Here is a 25,086-nt window from a genome sequence, read left to right on the forward strand (position 1 = left end):
CGCTACACCGCGTTGTCCGCTTCCTCCTTGTTATACAAGTAAGCGCGCGTAGCACCGCGCTTCAGTATCTTATTAAACTTTGGCCAATCTGCTCATCAGGGTTGAGCCTTGAATAAAACTTAACCTTATAAACTAGTTCCGCGTACTTTAAACTTTACTAGTACTTTAAACTAGTTTTAAACTAGTTAATTTATCTGCACGTCAAGGAGAAAGACTGGTGTTCAAGAACATCTGACTCCACCAATGTCGATCCAACCAACTTTTGAACAAATTGACATTAAATTCTAAGCCTCCATTAGGCATTATCAAAGGTGCTTTTAATATACGGGCTTTTAATATTGGGAGAATTTATAATTTTATATGGTCAATGGGGAGGAGATCATAGGCGGTGTATTTGGTATGTGTGCCGTTTCACATGATACCGATGAAAAAAAAATAAATTTGCAATTGTAAAGTAAAAAAGCTTAGAACGATTATTGAATCGTTGCATGGCAATTTAAATATAATATATTCGAAGAATTGTTTGATTTTGGTTATTTACGTTTGATTATATAAGGGGATAAAAATATTCCGTTTCGTTTTGGAAATTATATCAAATGTAGACTGTGAATAGCGGTTCTCCTTGGTTTTTGAAATAACTGTGTGTTGAAATAGCTTAGAAGTTGAATGTATTTTTTTAAAAAGCCAACCATGAACCAACCAACCAACCAACCACTTTGGCCGTGCCCATACATTTTCAACGTAGGACGCAGGTTACGGCGCGTTTGTGTGGTAAACAATGGGATTAATATTCGTCTTGTGAACGTGACGATAACATGTAAATTACCAATTTAATAATTTTGTACTCATTATGATCATTTTCATACATTTTGTGCGAATCTCCATCAAAATATCTCGTTTTAATATATTTGTGTACTGCGTAGCACGGTCCCTTTTTTTTTTCTTCTTTTTTTTTTCTCCTTTGGGGAGGGGCTCACGCTCATCTCTCAGCCGTCTCAGCAGGAAGCACTGTGACTGAAAAGGAACAATTATTTTGTCACGATATATAAACTTGTTGCATGTTATTGCCATTTAAACCAGATTTGCTCACTTAACAGGTTCATATACGTTCTTAATGGCCTGAGGGTGGTCCATTTTCCAAGACAAATCGACGGTTTTTATTTTTCATTTCTGGATATAATATTAATAATGTATACTGTTAAGAAAATATATAAATGCATATTTTGTTTATATATTCTTCTCGATGTACGTATTTTTCAATTTTTAGCGTCTTGGACAATTAGAAGTATCTTGGCAGAACGTTTAGAATGCCCCCACATGGTATCATATGCTGTACTATAATATATATATATATCAACAACAACATGCATTTTAAGGCCATTTTCCCTGCAAGAGCAGGGGTTAGCCTTGCGGTCCCCATGACAATGTTCTCCATTTTGCCCTATTTTCTGCATCTCCCCTTGTTAACCCCCTTGCCCGCATTTCTTCTTCGACCATCTTTAGCCAAGTCATTCTCGGTCTTCCCCGTCCTCTACTTCCTTCAACATTCATATCCATCACTCTTTTCAACCAGTCACTTTCATCCTTCCTCAACACATGACCAAACCATCTCAACCTGTTTCTCTTCACAGGATCCATCACAGGCTCTATTCCCATCATCTTTCGCAATTCATCATTTGTCTTCCCCTCTCTCAACGATACTCCACACATTCACCGAACCATTCGCATTTCCACCCTTTCCAGCCTTCGTTGCTGCTCTACGTTCATTACCCATGTCTCACTCCCATAAATCATAACACTTCTCACACATGCAGCATACACCTTTCCCTTCAGCTTCAATGACACTCTCCTCCTCGTCGGCACGCCACTCAGTTCCCGAAACTTCTTCCATGCACATCTCACTCGAGCAACCGTTGCGAGTCTGATCCACCTTCTCCATTCAGCATGTCTCCCAGGTAACAAAATGTTTTCACACCTTCCAGCTTCACGCCATCTCCAAGATCCAACTCAACATTTCCTCCATCTGCAGCTCCCTCTGTGCACACCTTACATTTGGATGTAGCTGCCACACTGGTTAATGACCCTCTCAGCCACTACATTTTTGATGAACCCACTCAGCGCACATTGTACATTGAATGGAGTTCACTCCGACACCCTTCCTGCACACAGCACAAGGCCACTTCCCAGTTCTTTCCACCTCACCACATGCTTTACCACTTGCCATCACCTTCGTTTTTCCGATATTCACCTTCAGACCTTTTGTCTCCAAAACATTCCTTCCACTTGTTCATCTTCTCCTTCAGTCCATCCATACTTTCTGCAATCAACACCAGATCATCTGCATACAACAACTCCCACGGTAAACCTTCCTTTACGTTCTGAGCCAGCACCTCCATCACAGCTACAAATAGTAGTGGACTTAGTACCGACCCCTGATGCACTCCCACCTTCACCTCAAACTCACCACTGTTCCCGTCCTTCATCCTAACAGCTGTGCGCGCTCTTTTGTACATTGCCATCACTACTCTGATCAACCATTCCTCCAATCCTAACTTCCTGAATGCCCATGTCACTACTTCACGTGGAACCCTATCGAATGCTTTCTCCAGATCAACAAACCCAAGAAACAACTTCTTCCTCTTCTCCATATACTTCTGCAACTGCCTCACAATAAAAAGCACGTCTGTCGTTCCTCTTCCTGGCATAAATCCAAACTGCATTTCGTCAATCTTCACTTTCTTCCTTATCCTCCTCTCCAACACCCTTTCCAATACCTTCATTCCATGCTCCAATAACTTTATCGCTCGATACGAGCCACAGTCCAGAGGGTCACCTTTCCCCTTGTACAGAGGGACGAGGGTACTCGGTTCCCAATCCACTGGAATGCGGCCTTCTTTCACCACCAGATTGCAGATCTCTGTCATTCTCTTCACACCCCAATTTCCCGCTGCCTTCAACATATCTCCCACAACTCCCGTCGGCCCTCCCGCTTTTCTACTCTTCAATGCTTTTATCGCTTCCTCAACTTCCTTCTCGGTTATCTTCTCTGCCGGTCCTAAAACTGGGTTACTCTCTATGTTGCCATCCCATTCATTCTCTGCATTCAACAGCATTTCTACATATCTCTTCCATCTTCCTTTAATTCCATCTGGGTCCACAACGATTTGTCCCACTTCATCCTTCAAGCAACTCACCCCCATCACATCACACCTCTCTTTCGCTATCTGCTTTGCAATCCTGAATACCGCTCTCTGACCCTCTTCCGAATCCAAGCGTTCTCTGAACATTTTTCTACATGCCTCCTGTGCCTTTGCTACCTCTTTCTTTGCAGCCTTCTTGGCTGCCTTATAACTTTCATGCTCTGCCTTTTCTGCCCCCATACCCTTCGCCTTCTGCCACTCCTTGAACTTCTTCCTCTTCTCGTCAATCTTCTTTCCAACTTCATCATCCCACCACCATCTTTCCAAGTGCCTCGGTGGTCCTTTTGTCCATCCACATACCTCACCAACGGCTCCCTACAGACTATCTTTCATTGACATCCAACCACTTTCAAGCTCAACCACATCATCCTCCACCATACTCAGCCTCTCTTTGAATGCCTCCCTCACTGTCACCTCTTTCAACCTCCACACCGTCATTCTCGGTTGGTACTTCACCCGCCGAGCTCTCCTCGCACCTTTCACCCTTATGTCGCAGACAACCAAGTGGTGGTGTGAAACAGCCTCCTCCCCCGGGATCACTTTTGTGTCCCGGAGGTGCCCCCTATCTCGCCTACGCACCAGCAGGTAGTCAACGGTTGTCGTCGACCCACCTGACGTGTATGCAACAAGCTTAATATCCTCTTTCTGGAACTGAGTATTACAAATCAACAAATCAGCTCCATCACCAAACTCCAAAATCCTTTCACCTTCTCCATTTCTCACACCATATCCATAACCCCCATGAACTCCCTCAAAACCGTCCATACTGCTTCCCACATGTCCATTTAGGTCTCCTCCTACCACAACAACTTCCTCATCTTTCACGTTTTCCATCAGCTTCTCTATAGCACACCAGAACTTGTCCTTCTCTTCATCGCTCCGACCAACCTGCGGAGCATATCCCGAGATGATGTTCAGCAAGAGCTTTCCAATCATCATTTTCACCATCATCAACCTTTCACTCACTCTAGTCACACTCACCACACTGTCTACAAACTCCTCAGAAAACAGGACACCAACACCGTTCACGCCCTCTGGGCACCCTTGCCACACAAACTTGTATTTCTGTCCCTGCCTACCCTTCACCATTCTCACACCACTTCCCTTCCATCTCGTCTCCTGCACACAACATATGTCCACTCTTCTTCTGACCAATACTTCCACCACTTCTCCTGATCTCCCTGTCGTTGTCCCTGCAATCCATGTCCCAAATCTCAGAAACCGATCTCCACGTCGGGCATCAGACGTTTCATCGTCATAAATGGAATGATTTCCACCCTTGCTTCGATCCGGTTCCCCACCTTGAGTTTTGACGAGAGGGAGTGGGGTCCCCCACGGGGTACTTCGGGCTGTACCCTGCCCATATGTAGTCGTAATTGTCATGGTTCTCTTTTTGAGGCAATGTTTTTTTTATGGCCGGATGCCCTTCCTGACGCCAACCCTTTTAGTCGCCTCTTACGACACGCAGGGATACGGTGTACCTATTCTATACCGTGGTACACACCAGGTATTATATATAGTATATATTATATATAGTATAAAAAATTTTAAAACCACCTTTAGAGGCCATTTTTCCCCGCAGAGCAGTGTTTGGTGATTTGGTTTGAACCATCATTTTAAAATGAGGGAAATTCAACATTTTGGATACAAAGTGCACCTACTCATTACAGGAGCGGCCAGAAAGGTCATGTTATTATCCTCTCTGGGGTATATAGATTGCAATAGATATCGGCTGTGGCTTCAAGAACATTGGAGGTGTGTTCAGTTACCAAGTTTCTCGTAGAGCGCTCGCCAAGTGGCTTAAGCACTCGAGCAAGCACTCTATTCAAAACCGTTAAGGAACAGCTGACTTGGCAAGCGATATCTAGCTGCTTGGTATCGAACATACCCTGGCTTTCTTGCCTTTCAGTTCAGTGTTAAACAGCAGTAGAAACTTTTTCAAAATGTAATTGTACGTGTTTGTGGTTTATAACATTTTTACATCTGGTAGGCTTGTCCCACGATATGCCACGATAAGCTATTATAAACGTTAACATCGCGTGTGTTCAAGGAGGAAACACCCATTTGGGAGAGGGATATTGTTAAGATTAATATTGTTTTGTAATAACATTAATATTTTGCTATTCTCCTAAGTGTTATTCTATAACACTATTACCAGTGGAAATTTCCACAGGAAGCCTATTGTTCTTGTTAAGATTATTATTATTATTATTATTATTATTATTATTTTAGTTACTTTTGTTATTCGAAGCGGCCTTGGAAAAATACCACGATTAGCTATCTTAACACAAATATACACCTTAACATGGATTTCATCCAAGACGGACAACCCCCCCTCCCCCTACCCCCCCTCCCTTGGGGATGGGAGCAAATGAAGTTGCTACAACCTCCATTATGTGACCATTTCCAGTGACCATCATTCACTTCATCAATTCATTTCATTTCAAGTGACCTTTCAGAATTATGTGTCCAACATGTACCCCCTGTCAAGTTTAGTTGAGATTGGATAAGTACTAACCTCATGTATTGCGGTCAGACAGACAGACAGACACCAAATTGCGTTTTTTCAATATAATTTCAATTTATTCTCACTCTGATTTCAACATCACCGTAATGCATATTAAGTTGTTTCAACTTTCTTTATACAAGTATAAGAAAATTATTTTTTTAATATCAGATAACACTGGGTAGTGCGATATGATACACATTTACATTGAGAGAATTAGCATCTTTCCCCCACCCTAAACGCCTTCTCCAGATATGCTACCCTGGGAAAAACCATATTTGGGATATCCTCAGGCAAAATGATGCAAAATTTGGTTGGATTTGGTTCAGCAGTTTGTTTGTTTTAGTTTTTGAAGCATAGATATATATAAATATACAAATTCACTTTTATAGTAGAGATAGCCCCCTCTAGTGGCTGGTTGCATATTGTAAAATAGTGTCAAATTAGCAGATATGTGCCAAAAACAAGGGCTATATTACAATCACAATAGGTCATGGAACCACTGCAACGGTTGACTCGTGAGCATTAATTTTGAGGTTTGTATTTCTTTCTCCAATGAAGAGTATTTTCACTTAAAAACAATATTTTGCCATCAAAACCCATGATTAGACTCTCAAAACCTTAATTTCCTGCATAGTGATAAAACCATTTTCTTCAATAAACAGTGCATTCAGAAAGTATTCAGACCCCTTCACTTTTTTCACATTTTGTTATGTTGCAGCCTCATGCTGAAATCGTTTAAATTCATTTTTTCCCTCATCAATCTCCACTCAATACCCCATAATGACAAAGAGAAAACAGGATGATAGAAAGTTTTGCCAATTTATTAAAAAGAAAAAACTGAAATATCACATTAAGATAAGTATTCAGACCCTTAACTCATTACTTAGTTGAAGCACCTTTGGCAGCGATTACAGCCTCGAGTCTTCTTGGGTATGACGCGCCAAGCTTTGCACACCTGGATTTGGGGATTGTCTGCCATTCTTTTCTGCAGATCCTCTCAAGCTCTGTCAGGTTGGATGGGGACCGTCAGTGGACAACCATTTTCAGGTCTCTCTAGAGATGTTCGATTGGGTTCAAGTCAGGGCTCTGGCTGGGCCACTCAAGGACCTTCACAGAGTTGTCCCTAAGCCACTCCTGCGTTGTCTTGGCTGTGTGCTTAGGGTCATTGTCCTGTTGGAAGGTGAACCTTCGGCCCAGTCTGATGTCCTGAGCGCTCTGTTTCAGGTTTTCATTAAGGATATCTCTGTACTTTGCTCCGTTCATTGTTCCCTCAACCCTGACCAGTCCCCCAGTCCCTGCTGCTGAAAAAAAACCCCACAGCATGATGCTGCCACCACCATGCTTCACCGTCGCGTTGGGATGGTATTGGGCAGGTGATGAGCTGTGCCTGGTTTCCTCCAGACATGACGCTTAGAATTGAGGCCAAACAGTTCAATCTCAGTTTCACCAGACCACAGAATCTTGTTTCTCACAGTCTGAGAATCCTTTAGGTGCTTTTTTGCAAACTCCAAACGGGCTTTCATGTGTCTTTCACCGAGGAGAGGCTTCCGTCTGACCACTCTGCCATGAAGCCCAGATCGGTGGAGAGTTGCAGTGATGGTTGTCCTTCCGGAAGTTTCTCCCATCTCCACACAGGATCTCTGGAGCTCAGCCAGAGTGACCATCGGGTTCTTGGTCACCTCTCTTACCAAGGCCGTTCTCCCCCAATTGCTCAGTTTGGCCGGGCGGCCAGCTCTAGGAAGAGTCCTGGTTGTTCCAAACTTCCTCCATTTAAGAATTATGGAGGCCACTGTGCTCTTGGGAACCTTCAATGCAGCACAAATTTTTTTTTGGCTTCCCCAGATCTGTACCTCGACACAATCCTGTCTCTGAGCTCTGCAGGCAGTTCCTTCGACCTCATGGCTTGGTTTTTGCTCTGATATGCATTGTCAGCTGTGAGACCTTATATAGACAGGTGTGTGCCTTTCCAAATCATGTCAAATCAATTGAATTTACTACAGGTGGACTCCAATCAAGGTGTAGAAACATCTCAAAGATGATCAAGAGAAATGGGAGGCACCTGAGCTAAATTTCAAGTGTCATAGCAAAGGGTCTGAATACTTATGTCAATGTGATATTTCAGTTTTTTCTTTTTAATAAATTTGCAAAACTTTCTAAAATCCTGTTTTCTCTGTCATTATGGGGTATTGAGTGTAGATTGATGAGGGAAAAAATGAATTTAAACGATTTCAGCATTAGGCTGCAACATAACAAAATGTGACCAAAGTGAAGGGGTCTGAATACTTTCTGAATGCACTGTATAAATCTCCCTTGTGGATGCAACCAAAATCCTATTTGCTGTTCCTATTGCTGCCATGCACTGCACTGACCCCATTACTACAGCGCCTTCAAAAAGTATTCACACCCCTTCACTTTTTTCACTTTGTGTTGTGTTACAGCCAGAATTTACAATGGATTAAATTGAGATTGTTTGTCACTGATCTACCCATAATACCGCATAATGTCAAAGTAGAATTTCTTTTTTAGAAACTTTTACAAAATAATTTAAAATGAAAAGCTTAAATGTCTTTAATCAATAAGTATTCAACCCCTTTGCTATGACACTCCAAATTGAGCTCAAGTGCACCCAGTTTCCTTTGATCATCCTTGACATGTCTCTACAACATGATTGGAGTCCACCTGTGGCCAATTAAATTGATTTACGTTCCAACAGGACAATGACCCTAAGTATACAGCCAAAGCTGTATTATAAATTAGAGCACTTGGTAAACACTGGAATGGCTTCAGAACAAGAATGTGAAAGTCCTTGCATGGCCCAGCCAAAGCCCAGACTTGAATCCCATTGAGAATCTGTGAAAAGACGTGAAGATTGTTGTTCACCGACGCTCCCAATCCAACTTGACAGAGCTTGAGGAAATTGGCAAGGAAGAATGAGAGAATCTCACCAAATCCAGATGTGCAAAGCTGATGCAGACATACCCAAAAGGACTCGAAGCTGTAATCGCGCCAAAGGTGCTTCTACAAAGTATTGATTTAGAGGGTTGAATACTTATCTAAATTACATATTTCTGTATTTCATTTTTAAAATTTTTTTTTTGAAATTTCTAAAAAAAATAAAAAATTCCACTTTGAAATTATGGGTTGATATGTGTAGATCGGTGACAAAAAATATCGTTTTCATCCATTTTAAAATGGGTTGTAACACAACAAAATGTGAAAAAGTCAAGGGGTGTGAATACTTTCTGAAGGCACTTACTGTATGTACTTTCAGTTTTCTAAAATATGGTGTTTGCGAATTCCTAAAAATCACTTGGTCTTCCAGGTCGCTCGGTCAATTGCTAATACATAATAATGAGCTGCAGTGGTAATAATGATTGACTTATTATGGATAAGCAGAAGGATAAGTATAATCACAACATGGATCCAGCAGTTTTTATCGATAAACAAGATGACGTATTACTTTGTATGATAGAATGGTGGTCGTGCATTTGAATTTAAGCTGTCTAGTCTGGGTTTAGTTCTCAACATGACTATAAACTGTTCGATTGGTGCTTCGTAACCAGGGCATTGTATCACAATGTGCACCATCCCTTGGATGTATGTCAAGCTGGTGACCTGGTTTCGAGCATTAGTTACTTCCACCACCGAAGGTGGATGGAGGTTATGTTTTCACGCCTGTTTGTCTGTCTGTCTGTCTGTTTGTCTGTCTGTGAGCATGATGTCTCAAAAAGTTAGGGATGGATTCAAACATAATTTGGTGGACAGTTTGGATGTGTGACAAGGATGAATTGATTAGATTTTTGTGAAGATCCGGATGCAGATCCGGCCTATCAATGGGATGGGATACAAAACATAAACTGTTCAGTATGCCGGAGGTATGTGCTCTACCAAGTGTTGTTCCAATTTGTCGATGATAAGGATCCCATCGTCTCTTCCAAGACGAGTAGACAAATTATCTGTGGCACTATGGCCAAATTCCAGCCATAAACGGAGTAGCAAGTAGTCTGATCTTCTTGGATATTCTTTAGCACCACGTTACACCACTTTATGTCACAGAGTGTGGTCACTGTATGGGCTGCAGCTGCCGCAGTATCAACAAATGTATTTTTACGTTTGTAGGGGGTAGGCAGTGATTACCTTAGTCCAGGTAGAATTGCATAGGTAGTGTACTCCGACTGTCATGAGGAAGAAGAAACCCCATGTGTCATAAGTAGGGATCCGGTAGACCGTATGTCGTATAAGCGTGCATCTTCGTTCCCATCACGAGGGGTGGGGTTATGTTAATTAGTTAGGAATTATGGGTAATAAATCACCTGTATGTAATGGTCTCTGTTATTTTTCCTCTGTTTCTTATGACACCAGCAGCACACACACCTAGACCGAAATTGCGCACTTATAACACTAAATAAAAGAGACTGGAACCGGGACATTCAACTACTGCTGGTGCCGCAGCCGTCACATCGCAACACAAGCAGGCAGGTCCGGGAGGCCACACCCCAAAGAGCAGTGATTGGACCTGGATTGATTGGCGCAAGGATTGCTAAGATGGGACTATTGGATTGGTGGAGCAGGCACGGATGACGTCAGAGCCTTGAGTATAAAAGAATGCTCTGCCCGACATTTTCTCCTTTTGCTTCTTGCCCTCTTGACTGCCCCTCTTGACTGCCCCTCTTGACTTGACCTCTTGGCTGTCCCTCTTGACTTTTTTTTTTTTTTTTTTTTTTTTTTTTGTATACAAGATCGAGGCTCGTGAAAGAGCGAAAATTAATCACACAGAAAGACAAACAGACACATAAAACAAATAACATCGGGAGCGGTAGACAAGATGGGGAGAGAGGGGGAAGGACACAAACACAACATTTGAGAGCAGGGACCGAGAGACATGGAGACATCGAGAGATCTGTGGGAGGGAGAGGGCTTTGGGGGGGAGGCATGTGAAGGGGGGAGGCATGTGAAGGGGGGGAGGCATGTGAAGGGGGGGGGGTGGGAGAGGTATAAACATATGGACACTGCCAGGATTTCCAGGAAATAAGTTGGAATTTCAAAAAGGTGGATCTGGGGTGAATTAGTGGGGGTAGAAAAGATCAAGGTTATGGATGGGGGAAGATAAGAGATGGTGGTGAACAGCTGTTTTAAAGACCTGGAGGGAGGAGAGGGATTGAAGGGAGTGTGGGAGTTTGTTCCACAGGCGGGAGAAAAGAGGAATGAAAGAGTGAAGGTGAGCAGAGAGCCGAGATTTCGGCAGTTTAACCATCAGAGGGTTGCTGGCAGATCTTGTGCGACCTGTAGGAATATTTGGGGGACAGAGCACGGAGAGAGCTGGGGGAGCAAGGCCGGAGAGGAGTCGGTAGAAGACAGAAAGACCACCCACCTGCCTGCGGTGAGTGAGTGAAAGGCCCTCAGAGATAGCTTCATCGCGGGAGATTCCAATGATTTTGAAAGCTTTGGATTCAACAGCGTGAAGCCGAGCCAGGTGTGAGGAAGGAGCACCAGCCCATAGGGGAGAACAGTATTCCATTGAGCTGCGGATGAAAGCCTTGTATGTGGTGAGGAGCTCAGGTGTGCCGAGGAAGGACTTCGCACGACGGAGGATGCCCAGTCGGCGACTGGCTTTGGAGGCCAGCTTGGAAATGTGGTTTTCCCAAGAAAGATCATGGCAGATAGTGAGACCCAAAAGCTTGAGTGACAGAACTTCTTGGAGAGGATTGTTGAGAAAGTAGATGGGAGGGTTGTCCAGTCGATCTTTCCGGAGAGACATAGTAAGAGAGTGAGATTTGGCAGGATTGAAAGACATGTTCCACTTGTTTGACCAGTCTGTGATTTTGTCCAGGTCTTCAGAGAGTGAGGAGGCTGCAGACTGCCTATCTGAGGGAAGAGGAATGGAGCGGCAGAGAGTGGAGTCATCAGCAAAGAGATAGAGAGGATTTTCCAGAGAGTCAGAGAGATCATTGATAAAGACCAGAAAAAGCACAGGGCCCAGCACACTTCCTTGGGGAACTCCAGCCTGAACAGGAAGGGGAGATGAGAGAAATCCATTCAGGGCCACACGTTGACTACGACCAGAGAGGAAGTCCTTCCTCGCATCTTCTGACTTTGGTGGTGAATGGTCACGATTTCATATCTCGCTCTGCTTCAGGATTTCATGGCAAGTGGTCGGAGTTCATAGTGTTCCTGCACGAGGGGAATTCATTGACGAGCAGAGACGAGTGGACGAGCAGAGACGAGCAGAGACGAGTGGACGAGCAGAGACGAGTGGACGAGCAGAGACGAGTGGACGGGCTCGACGGTTCGCTGTGTGCTCGACGGCTAGAGGAGCGAACTGTGCATGGAGGCCTGGTTTCCGCTTACGAGCTGCGTGGCAAAGCGTGCTGTTCCTACCAAGGATGTGGGCGTTTGGACGATTCCTGATGAGGTTCAAGAGCAGCGAGGAGCTAAGTGCTCAGGAAACAAACACTCATCTTTTTACTTTCGTTCTTTTATATCTCCCTTTGTGTGTATACGAGTCTGTATGCGGGCACTCCAATTAGGAATTTCGTTTTACCGTGCATCCTGTTACCGGCATTTTCTTCAATAAAGCCGGTATTTTTGAACATTTTAATTCCGTGTCGGGTTTGAGTTGATTATCGCAGGTTCGAAGACGTCGGGTGGAAGCCGTCTAGGTAAGTTCATCATTCTCCTTTCCCTCGTGTGTAAAGAATACCGTTATCATTGGATTGAACGCCTTGGAGTTGAAGCTTGTTTGGTCATCCGTGTTGCCCTGCAGTGTTCACTACAGGGCAGACACACGACAGTATGCATCCAGCTGTTTGCATGTCATGTCTGAACGACCATCTTGAGCTACGAGGGGCAACCTTAACATGACCCACAATCTTGGGCAATTTGATGTTTTATTCAAATATTATGAATCGTCATACAGAACAGAGGGTCATTGTTGAAGTTCTACTTTGCCTGATTCGTTTGTGTCTGTAGCTTAAATACTGTATTAAAACCCAAAGGTAACTAAAATATGATTTGGTTAAACCAAATAGAAGTTGTTTTTTTTTGTCTCTTTTTTTTACGTTTCTTTCTCCCTTCATAAGATGTGGTATCAAGGACCAGACGAAGTGTTTTACCCACCAGGGGCCAGGCCTATTACCATTGATAGCTCAAGTGGAGAGTTGGTTCAAAATCTGAAGGTGTGATATTATTTTTGTTTTTATTTTTATTTACAAACAGCCAATGAATTGCTTTTCAGTATATAAGACAGTTATGGGAGTGGTATGTTTTAGTATATATACAGTACAGTACTGTGCAAAAGTCTCAGGCCACCTTGAGAAGAAACATTTCTATTGTCACATTGGCATTTTTTGATAAATATAAAGGTGTTTTAATGAATGAATGAATGAATGAATGATCGTTTTGAGGCCATTTTTCCCTGCTAGAGCGGGGGTTAGCTTTAATGATCATATTAAATTGAATATACAAAAATGAATTGTATTTTACAATTTAATTCATGAAATTTCAATATTTGGTGTGACCACCTTTTCATGCAAAACAGCCGATATCTGTTTTGGAATGCTTTCCTGCAATTTCTGGAGAAATTCCATTTTATGGCTGTTCCATGCATTCTGTAATACAGTATTTCCTTTCATTTGTCTTTTAATTACGGCTCCTAAAAGGAAGCACAAGTGTTTAGTTTTGGTGTCTGTGGTGTTCCAATGTTTTATTCCAATAATACGCCGCTTTATGAAGAATCATTTCTCCATTATTTATTTTTAAAATTATTATCATTTCATTCTTTAATTATTAATAATAAATTTTTCTCCTCCCTTCCACTCTCCCCAATTTTCAATTATTTAATTTCCAATTATTTCAAATTTCCAATTTCCAATAACATCTTCAATTATTAGTTTTGTTATTTTTTTCAATTACCTTTTTTTCTATATTATTTTCAATTTTCAAATATTTAATTTAAGATGATTTAATGTTCATTTTTTTTTCATTTTTCAATTTTTTTCTTTCAATGACTGTATTTAAGTTTTCATTTTTTTAAATTATTTAATTTCCCCTTATTAATATTTTTAATCATCATGGTTTCCGTTTGTTTTCTCTACGATGCAGAATTTCAACTGCTACCAATTGCCTAATATTATGAGTTGGCTATACTGGGAACAATCGACAATCTCCGATCGCAGTCCTCTAGTTTTTGGTTGTAATTTTCCTTTTTCTTCCTGTCCAAATAATCTCAGACAGCTTTTTTGATAAGTTCATGACTTTGAGGGGACTATTCCTTCCCACTGATTGGAATTCCAACTGATGTTCTTGGGCATATTTCAGTCTTTTGTCTTTGTTACCTTTATGCAGAAAGGACTTTCTTTGTAAGAGCAACTTGGCCATGGTGACCACTTTTGATAAGAGAACTTCTGACAGTAGATATTTTAAACCCATGATGTCTGTGCCACTTATTGTGTATGTTTAGCTCTTGGACTTTTTTTTCTATTTCCTAAAGAACCTATCTTTAAATATTGCTTATCTGTTTTACTGAGTTTTTTTGGCTTTCCAATCCATTTTCTATCTTCAACTTACCGGTCTAATTATGCTGCTGTATTGTTGCTTGAATACTAGATCTGAAAATATCTATTTTGTGGGATATTTATCTCTGGGAATTGCCCTCTTGGTGTACGTCTATTATTTTGAGTATTGTCGAGTTTGATATCTTAGGCATAGTGTGGATTTATATTACTTGCAAGAAATTACAAGTTGGTGAAAAATTTGGTGGCCTTGGACTTTTGCACAGTACAGTACTGTATACACTTTTGTGCCAGGACATTGAGAAAATGAGGTTTATGTTGCCAATAATTCAATAGGTCAGTGACACAAAGTTAGAGAGGATTTCAAATTAAGTCACTGAATAAAATGTGAAATGTTGTACGCATGTCACGTGTGAACAGCTGTCTTCGGCTATGAAGAGCAACCATGAATGAATGACATTTGCTTCATATTTTAAGAAGAATAAAGTTTTAATAGTTACAGAAAATTGGTGAGCTGTGTATTGGTGTTTCACTCCTACTGTCTTTAACTCTGAACAACAGAAACAAAAGAATCATCTCACTAGTTTTCCAATGGAAATGAATATGAACTGATTTTTTTTTCTATTGTTAAAAAATTTGTAGAAACGCATTTTGTGGAAAAGGTTCTGTAATGTTGCTAAATGAAGTTGATTTGTTTATCATTGTAATGTAAGGATCTGGTTTGGCTAATGGCTGCTTTGAAAACTAGAGCCTCACGAAAGACAGTGAAAGAAACTGACGTAAATATTCCTTAATGGTTCTGTCCCGACAAATTTCTCTTCCTTCATTTTATTTTAGATCCTCATATGTGCGTTAATGGACATTGAGCAAAGTGAAGCCACTGCAGATCTTCCTATCACTCCACTCACACACCTCCTAACGTCATCATTTCTGCGACGTCACAAAAGTAGTGATGTGGGCCTCCTTGCTGCGTGCAGTCTTTCTGACATTCTGCGTATTTTAGCCCCAAAGTCACCATGCACTTCTCCTGCACAACTCCAGGTTTGATTGCTGCGCTCATAATGGCAATTTGTTTTCAATCTTCAAGGCTCTTCAACGATTCTTTGCACATATTACATTGGAAGCATTAAACAAATTCAACACGAATAAGAAAGATATCAAGACAATGGACAATATTAGCAGGATATTGCATTTTAACCTGGGGCTGAGAACACTTGATAAAGCTGCATGTCTTCATATTAAATTCAGAATTATATTTGTTTTTACTCTGTTTTCCTTTTTCAACATGCATGGTTGATCCTTACTTTTACTTATTTATTGCCCTTATTTCCTCCAGACACTGGAGATGGATGGAGCTTATGTTTACACCCCTGTATGTCTGTCTGGCTGTCTGTGAGCAGCATATCTCAAAACTTGTGCACTGATTCGGCTGGAATTTGGTGGAGAGGCTGGGTGTGTGAGAAGGACGAATTGATTCAATTTTGGTGAAGATCCAGAGTCTATAATTTTAAAGTGATTCTTCACAATTGAAAGATAGAAACCCTTCACCATTGATCAGTGGACGTTAAAGATCCCACGGTTTCCTTCGTGAAGAGTAGGCGAGCTATCACTGTCACCCTGAACAAATCCCAAAATTCCTTACCCTGACTTCATGGGTTGTGGCGACCCATCCAGGATTGCAACCCCAGCCAGAGAAACTGCTTCGCAGCAACGACACTCTGTGTAGAACATGGTTCATCATGGGATTTGCTAATTATTTGCAATTGGTCTTCAAATGTTATTTTTGAAAACTTTTTGAGATATTGTGCTATATATTGGTTTTAGCCCTATCTCTCAATGGTGACTAATCACTTTAAAATTCTAGTATCTAGATCTGGATTCGGATCTTCACCAAAGTCTAATCATTTCATCATTGACACATACTCAGCCTCTCCAACAAACCTGGTCCAAATCTGTCCACAACTTTTTGAGATATCATGTTCACAAACAGACAGACAGACAGACAGGGGTGAAAACACAACCTCCATCCACTTTTGGTGGTGAAGGTAATAAATGCTCTATATTTGGTGTTCTGTATTTAACTACGTCAATTCTACATTAAATTTTGTATATTTAACTATACTTTCAAATGTCTTATCTGTAATTATAAACGTGTGTGTGTGTGTGTGTGTGTGTGTGTGTGTGTGTGTGTGTGTGTGTGTGTGTGTGTGTGTGTGTGTGTGTGTGTGTGTGTGTGTGTGTGTGTGTGTGTGTGTGTGTGTGTGTGTGTGTGTGTGTGTGTGTGTGTGTGTGTGTGTGTGTGTGTGTGTGTGTCTCGGCTGTATCTTTTTTTTACCATTTGAGCTATTCTCATCAAATTTTTACCAAAGCCTTATTATGATAATATGGAGAGGGCAAATTAATAGTTTTGTCAAAAGGTCAAAGGTCAGCGTCACCCAAAATCATCAATTTTCATCCAATTGACCTGAAATTTGGATTTAGCATTTGAGTTATGTCATCAAATTTTCAACCGAGCTTTATTATGACAATATGGAGAAGGCAAATTGTCAGTGTCACTTTATTATGACAAAATGAAATGTCAAAAGTCATTGTCACATAAAATCGTCAATTTTCATCCAATTGACTTGAAATTTTAAGAATTTGCATATTGGGTCACAAAATTGGTTCACCAATCAAAAGCTAAAAGCTGATTTTATTTTTTTTAGATCTAAAGCTCAATGGCCAAGGCTGCATAAAATCATCAATTTTCATTTTGTATATCGTTTTAAAACTGTTTTTGTTATTTTGAGCATTTGGAAGAAGAAGAAGATGTCTGGATACAAACGGTTGTGGACGGGCTTTGCATTTTCAGATGCTTTCTAGTTCCCATTTGTCATAATTTTATTATTGTGATTGTAAACATGAAAGCATTTGTGCTTCTTCTTCTTCTTCTTCTTCTTCAAAGCATGACGTAGATATTAATGAGATTGCCAAAACATCAACATTTTAAAAAATAACATAAATTTTATAATTCTCTGTGTTTTTTGGCAACATAAACTGCCCAGATCTTTTTCAAAATCAACGAGAAACTTTTTGTTCAAACGCTGTAAATGTTGTGTAGAAAGTCTGCTTCTGATAATTTTCCTTCTTCAACCTCAGAAAACATTGCAGAGAAACTCAGCCATAGATTACCTAAACTCAAAAGACTCATTCGTTCACTGCTGTTATGTCTGGGCGCATGGCGTACATAGAGCCTCATGGCTCTGAAAACGCCGTAAAACCTAAAAATAAGACTAAGAAAATCCCTCATCAATATTCAGTGAAGCGATGTGTGGTATTTTGAGAGAGACTTGCGGTGCTGGTCCCATGATGTTTACACACATCGGATTGACAATGCATACGTGGCAAGTTGAAGGTGATAGAAAACAGGTTGGCAGGAATCAAAAGCGGGTTTTTATGTCTCTCTCTCGCCCCTCTCTGTCTCCCCCCCCCCTACCTCCACCTCCATTCTCTATCCCTCCCCTACCTCTGTCTCTCTCCCTCACCACTCTGTTTTTCCCTTACCCCTCTCAGTCTCTCTCCCATCCCTCTCTGCCTCCCTACTCCTCTCTCTCTCCCATTCCCTCCCCCATTCTCCCCCCTCTTATCCCTCCTCTCTCTCTCGCTCTCTCTCTCTCTCTTTCCGTCACCCCACTCCTCCCTCCTAGAGTGTACAGTATAGCGACATGTGGTGAGGCTTCGCTCTCCCCCCTTTCCCTCACTCCCCTCCTCCCAGTATAGCGACATCCCCCCACTCTCTCTCTCTCTCTCTCTCTACAACCCTCCCCCCTCCTCTCCCACAATTTCCTCTCTCTCTTTCCCTCACTCTCACTCCCCTCCTCCCAGCTCTCTCTCTCCTCCCCCTCCCCATACTTCCCCTCCTCTCCCTCCTCTCTCTCCCCTCTCCCTTTCCCCCTCCATTCCCCCTCTCCCCTCCCTCACCCTTCCTATTTGCCCTCCCCTTTGTCCCCATCTACCTCCCTCTCCCTTTCTCTTTCCCTCGCTCGCTCCCACTCCCCTCCCTGGACCACCCCTCACTTCCGGAGTGTACAGTATAGCAACATAGCAGCATGTGGTGAGTCTTGGCTCTCCCCTCCTCCTTTCTCCCTCCACTCTCTCCACAAACTCCCATCTCCTTCAACCCCTCTCTATCTCCCTCATCCCTCCTCTCCCCTCCCTCCCCTCCCTATCTCTTTCCCTCACTCCCACTCCCCTCCTCACACCTCCCCTCCATCCCGAAGTGTACAGTATAGCGATATGTGGTGAGGCTTCGCTCTCCCCCCCTCCTTTATCCTTCCCTCTCTTGCTCCCCCCTCCCATCTCCCCATACCCTCTCTCTCTCCCCACCCTTTTCCTTTCCATTCTCCCCTCCTCCCTTCTCCCCTCCCGCTCCCTTCTCCCCTCCCCTTCCCTTCTCCCCGCTCCCCTTCCCTTCCCCTCCCCTATCTCTCTCCCCTCCCCTCTTATCTTGCCCCTTCCTCCCCCCGCACCCCCGCTCTTAATATTCTCGTCACAAAGTGACGTCGTCTGCTTATTTTTATTCACTTGCAATGTTGAGGCCATCTACATTCTCCATACACATTGTGGTTGGTAGAAGGGGCAGCGGTGAGATGGGAGAACATTTAGTAAAGGAAAGGGATGATAGATAGAGAGATAGATAGAGATAACGGAGAGTAGGGATACAGGGTGCAATCGAAAGGAAAGTGGAAATATTGGGAAGGGATAATTTATTGAGAAAATTATGGTAAAAGTATTGTCTTCCTTTTGTGTACACAATGACCTCGTTGACATTTATTTATTATGACAATATGACATGCTGGAAACTGCCATTAGGTTTTCCCTTCTATAAATTGACACTATGTGTGTGATGAGTTTTTTGTACTTCTTGTTTTTTTATAACCAATTTAGAAAATATTCAAGTTCATGACAAAACAACTCTCCTGCCTTGCAAGTACGAATAAACGTCGTCACAAGCGCTCTTTATATTTGCTGGAGGTAATGAATGACACTGTGATGATGGCATTATGACTAGATGTAGCACAACATCTAAGCATCATCTGACAGTCAGACACCTACTCACTCAAAATGTTTGACATAAGGTTGTGTATTGTGTGTGGAATACTTACATTGATTGCACGTTCTATTTATAACCAAGTCGTTCCTTCATGTTTCTTTGTTTCACATCAGTCATTCTTGCTGAAGTAATCTTTAGAACTAAAACTTTGAATTACTCATTTTACATGGGAGTGAAAATCCTTTCTCTGTATATGAGCTACACACAATTATCCATGAAATGAAATAAAACAAAAATGCTACATGGGCTTTAATTGCTGTTTCCATTTTTCTTGCAGAATCTTACAATGGTGCAGTCGTATTCAATCTGCTTTGATATGGAAGAGGGAGATATAATCATCAATGACCTATTTAAAACACTTTTTTCTGTATCAAGGTATTTTGTGTCGCTGGGACACATCGCATTTAATATGTATGAAGCTTGCAAGATGCTGAAAACCACAAAAGCAAAACCCATTGAAGGGTAGGACAGTGAGAGTGGTTATAGTGATTAAAGTGAGATGACAGGCTTATTTAATGGGTATTTTGCTTCAACATTGCACAGGAAGGGTCAGGGGAATTACCAGTAGTTGAGAGAATATGTCCAGGAGGTGAGGAAGAGCTTTTAGTGGTATCATAGGTAGGAGTGTAGGAAATTAAAACAAAAAAAAACATCTAGGAAAGCTCGGAGAAGATAAAGTTGCATGGCCAGATAATACATGTTTTTAGAGGATTGAGGGTGGAGGCAGGGCAGATTTAAATATGATGTTAGTCAATATCTTTCACACTAACTCATTGGAGTCAAGACAGATATCAGAGTGCGGAAGAAGTACAATACAAATGTACAATGCATTTTAAGGAAGGATCCAGCAAGGAATGAGAGACCTGCAAGTTTAACTTCAGTTTGGGGGGAAGATTTTAGAGATATCAAATCAGGATTATATCAAGTGCCATTTCTGTAAATTTGCACTAATTAAAGGCAGCCAACATGGATTTACTGAAGGAATGTCAAAATGTATTGGAGTTTCACAAACAAGTTTCTGATTGGGTAGATGAGGAACGTGTGTTGATTGCAGTACAGGTATATCTCGATTTTTAGAAGGTATTTTATATGGCACCACATAGGCTGTCGGCTTAGGCTATGGCTTGCGGAGTGGCTGGTTGAGTAGCTAGCTACCTGGATTGAAAACTAAGTTTAGCGATAGGAAACAGAGGGGCTGTGAGTTGGAGGAGTGGGTGGTGTGGGAAGAGGGAAGGGGTGGGGTGGGAAGAGGGAAGGGGTGGGGTGGGGAGTCTGAAGGGAGGGTGGTGAGGTGGGAGAAAGATGGAGAAGGGGGTATAGTGGGTGTCTGGAGAGGATGGGGTGGGAGGAGTCGGGGGGGGGGGGGGTGGGATTAGGGAGGGGAATGGATGAGAGGAGGGACACTGCTTTGCCCAGTCCTAATCAGTGCAGCTGGTGAGCATTATTTAAGACTCTAATGATGACAATTAATGAAAAATGCTTGTTGTAGAAATCAAAGATACAACAATGTCTCAGATCATGAGTTTAATCGAAATCAATCCTTATCAATACCTGGGGAAGAAATCAACAAGTATAACATCAGTACTCAGCATGCATCTGAATCAATAATGGGTATAACATGCAAGCACAAGCAAGCGCTGAGCAAAACGATTATATGTACCAATGAAGACATGCACACAATATATGTCACAGGAGTGGTCGCTGCGCTTAATGTCCAAGATCTTTATAGCGAATGCGCAGCGGCCGAAAGTAGCATGACACCTGGGCTTTGAACTTCGACACAATTTCACAACATTCACCCCAGCGGTAAAACTACACTTCTCCCAGAGGTTAGAATCAAGCCAGCAAGCTATATAGCAGTGTGGAAAATACTTTTAGAGAGCAGATGATTACGTAAAGCAGCGAGCCATGTTAATCCCAGCCGAAGCGATCGGGACGGCGGATTTCTCTCCCGAAGCGCGTTCGATACACGTTAGGGGCTTCAACCGTGTGTCCGAATTCACCCTCGCCGGGATAACCGCCTATCTCGGGTGATGGCGGCAGAACCTCAATGTCGATCGGATCGGGCGCATGAGGGGGTGGGGTTGACGGCGAATTCCCCATCATCGGATTCCCCGGACTGAGCTCCGGCCGAGCGGCATCCCCGCACGGAGCAAGATGACGCACCGAAACAGTAGGCTCGCGTCCGTCGGGCAGCAGCACTCGAGTGTGGTCGGGTTTGGCTTGGAGAATATGAACCTTGTCAACAAGCGGCTCATATTTACTCGGGCGAACCGTGCGTTTGAGAAAAGCCGGTCCGGGCTCGGCAAGCCAGGCAGGCAAAGGTCGAATGGCACCTGTACTGCGCGAGTAACGAAACAGACGATCGTGAGGAGTTTGATTTGTAGCGGTACACAAAGTCCGAATCGAGTTTAACGCCCCGTGTACCATCCAAGTCCATCGGTCTGGTCCTAGTCCGTGGGTCTTAAGGCCGAGAGTAATGGCTTTCCATATAAAACCACCGTTTAGAGGCCATTTTTCCCCGCAAAGCGGGGGTTGGCCTTTTCGGGGACCGTGGTTGTTGTTGTTTTTTTGGTCCCCTTTTTGAAGCAATGTTTTACGGCCGGATGCCCTTCCTGCTGCCAACCCTGTTTGTCGCCTTTTTACGATAAACAGGGAATTACCAGTGTACTGGTACTCAAATTTGCCGACCTCGGAAGGATGACAGGCTGAGTCAACCCCCCTGGCGTTAATTCAGCGATCGACCGGGATTCAAACCCAGGATCCTTGGATCCTAAGCTGGCACCCTAGCCGCTAGCCCAACACCAGGGATTAACAACATTATATTTCCATATAATGCCATTAAATCTTTCCACCTGACCGTTCACCTGGGGCCTGTACGGAGTGGTATAACTAGAAGCGATATTTCGCTGAAGCAAAAAGGTTTGCACATCTTGGGACAAAAACACAGCACCTTGATCGGTATGTACATAGCCCGGATTCCCAAACATGGAAAACAAGATCTGCAGACACCGGATGACCGTCCTGGCGGTCATGTCACTGCACGGAAAAGCAAAAGGGAATCTGCTGAATTCGTCCACGATCGTGAGAAGGTAGCGAGAGCTACCCGAAGCCGGTAGACTAGCAGAAGCAGGTAGACTCGAAGCCGGTAGGGGCCCTTTGAAGTCCATGGACAATTTCTCCCACGGCCTTGTAGCCTGGATCAGTGTACCCATCTGCAGTTTTTAGAAACGTGGTTTTAATTTAGTGCAAACGGGACAAGTGCGACATAGACGACGAATGTCCTCAACAGAGTAGGGCAAATTGCAACAGCGCACATAATGAGCTAGACGAGTCACCCCAAGATGGCACAATGTTTCATGAAGGACACGCAGGTCCTCAAAGGAGGTGAGACTCGTGCATACCGCTGGCCGTGATAGTGCGTCCGCTGCAAGATTATCCCGCCCCGGGCGATACTTGATGCGAAAGCAATAATCTGCTAATTCTATACGCCACCGAGTGATATTCTCGTTCTTAATGCGCTGGGCATGGTGTGTATCGTACATGAAAGCGACACTTTGCTGATCAGTGATGACCTCAAAATGCTTGCCAAGCAAGTACGGTCTCCAACGCCTAATAGACTCAACAATGGCGTACGCCTCTTTTTCAACCGACGAGTGACGTCTCTCCACGGGGAGAGAGTCCTTGAAAAGAAGGCCACAGGTTGCCCTCCTTGAGAGAGCGTGGAAGCTATTGCGTGGTCCGACGTGTCGCTTTCCAAAACAAAGGGAATGTTTTCATCTTTCGACGACACAGCGGCGCCAGCTATGTCCGACTTCAGGCCATGGAAGGCGACCTTGGCGGCGTGACACATGGGGAACACTTTACAATCCACAAGGGGACGAAGCTTTTCGGAGAAATTTTGGACCCACTTTGAATAATGTGCAAACAGCCCGACGGCATGCTTCAAAGAAGCACGATCATGTGGAGGGGCCATGTCGAGCAAGGGTCGCAGCCGCTCTATGTCTGGGGTGATGGTGCCTTGGGTCATGATGTACCCCAGTAGGTCTATTGTCCGTGCCGAATAGCAACATTTAGCCTCTTCAGCGTCAGACGGTACTCGTGCGCAACCTTGAGGAAGCGCTGCAGATTAGCATCATGATGAGCTTGATCGTACCCACAAACCGTTAGGTTGTCCAAGTAAACAAAGACATCTGTTAAGTGTTCCTTAGCAATTATGTCACCTATGGCCCTCTGGAAACATGAGACCCCATTTGTGACTCTGAAAGGCAACGGTGTGAACTGGTACAACCGCTGACCGGATTCAAAGCCAGTGTAAATGCGATCGGCTGCAGCAATCAGAATTTAATGATACGCACTACGGAGATCTAACGTACTGTACACCTGGTACTGTGCCACCTGTCGGACAAGGGAATCCAATCCCGGGAGTGGGTAGGCGTCCAATTCTGTAAACCGATTAATCGTCTGCGAGTAGTCAATTACCAAGCGTTTGTGATGATTTTCGGTCTGGACAACCAAAACTTGAGCTCTCCAGGGTGACCGACTCGGTTCGATTATACCCTCTTTTAGAAGGTGACTAGTTTCCTCAGCAAATAAATTGCGTATCAGCCCGGGAGTATCGTCATGATTTAATGGCTACCGGGGTACAGTCAGGAGTCAGATTGGGAAACAACGACAGTGGTTCTATTTCCATCCCGGCCAAAGCACACACAGAAAGAGTATTGTCCCCACCAAATGACATTTCTAACCGACAATGACGATGGAGGAAATCGTGTCCCAGCAATACTTCTGCACATAGCGTTGGTAAGACCATCACACGAACATCCGTATACATTTGGCCGTTAATCACTAACTTCACCCGGCATTCGCCTTTAGTACGCATCCAAAGTGCTTGGGAAGCCATGAAAATACAGCGCGATGTCCCGAGAATCGGCCAGCCGTGCTGCTGGACGAGTCTCATGTCGACATAGCTTTCCGTCCTGCCCGTGTCGATCAAGGCGTTTGCCATCTGTCCTTCAATCAGCACCGGAACAACAACGCTGGACAGTCCGGGCGGCCCAGAGGACGTCAAGACATCTAGTAGGGGAGATCGAGCCACTCGCGTGGGCCCAATGCCAGCCAGCGTTGTGCATGGAGCCAATCGAGGCCTGCACGGTGAGGCAATCCAGTCAATGTCGTGCGTGGTGCCGTTTGAGGCCCGCGCGGCGAGATGATCCCAGTCAACGTCGCGCGTGGTGCCGATCGAGGCCCGTGCGGTGAGATGATACTAGTCGACGCCGCGCGTGGAGCCGATTGTGACCCGGGCGATGAGTGGATCATGGACAGTGTCGAGCGAGTACGCCGGCCTCGTGACGCACGGCATACTTTTGCAAAATGGCCTTTCTGAGCGCAGAAAGGACACGTCACTTCCCGTGCCGGGCAAACTGACCTCTAATGATTCCTATTGCCACAGAAAAAGCACTTGGCGTTACTCCCGGCAGAAGGGGCCGCGGTAGCAGCGGCTGTCAAGCTCGTGCTTGAAGCTTCGGGAGCCTCCGCTATCTCCGACTTCAGCGGAGGATCAGCAACCGTGCGCTCCGCAGTAGCATCACTCTCTGGGCGTCTCTCCATGGTTACGGCTGCCGTGACGTACGGCTGACCGTACGCCTCAGATTGCGTCTGTTTCTCATGAAGTACGAGTGCCAAATCATGGGCCGTCTGCAGCATTAGATCCGGCGTCTCCAGCAATCTTTGTCGTATTATGGGCGAGTAGATCCCCGAGACAAAATAATCGCC

The 25,086-nt window shown here is 43.7% G+C and overlaps 1 protein-coding gene across 1 annotated transcript in view; it reads left to right on the forward strand.

Annotated features, from left to right (window-relative positions):
- The first annotated feature begins 728 nt into the window (after positions 1 to 728).
- LOC137426526 (sister chromatid cohesion protein PDS5 homolog B) overlaps positions 729 to 25,086 on the forward strand; it is a 253,471-nt gene continuing 229,113 nt past the window's right edge. The window contains exons 1-5 of the mRNA XM_078774894.1: positions 729 to 771; positions 12,789 to 12,884; positions 15,057 to 15,260; positions 19,146 to 19,232; positions 19,589 to 19,686. Coding sequence (XP_078631020.1) covers positions 12,789 to 12,884; positions 15,057 to 15,260; positions 19,146 to 19,232; positions 19,589 to 19,686 — 485 coding nt within the window. The 5' untranslated portion in view covers positions 729 to 771. The remainder of the gene's footprint in view (positions 772 to 12,788; positions 12,885 to 15,056; positions 15,261 to 19,145; positions 19,233 to 19,588; positions 19,687 to 25,086) is intronic.

The sequence above is a fragment of the Myxine glutinosa genome, chromosome 1 (assembly GCF_964187855.1).
Source record: "Myxine glutinosa chromosome 1, kmMyxGlut1.1, whole genome shotgun sequence".
Classification (NCBI taxonomy): Eukaryota; Metazoa; Chordata; class Myxini; order Myxiniformes; family Myxinidae; genus Myxine; species Myxine glutinosa.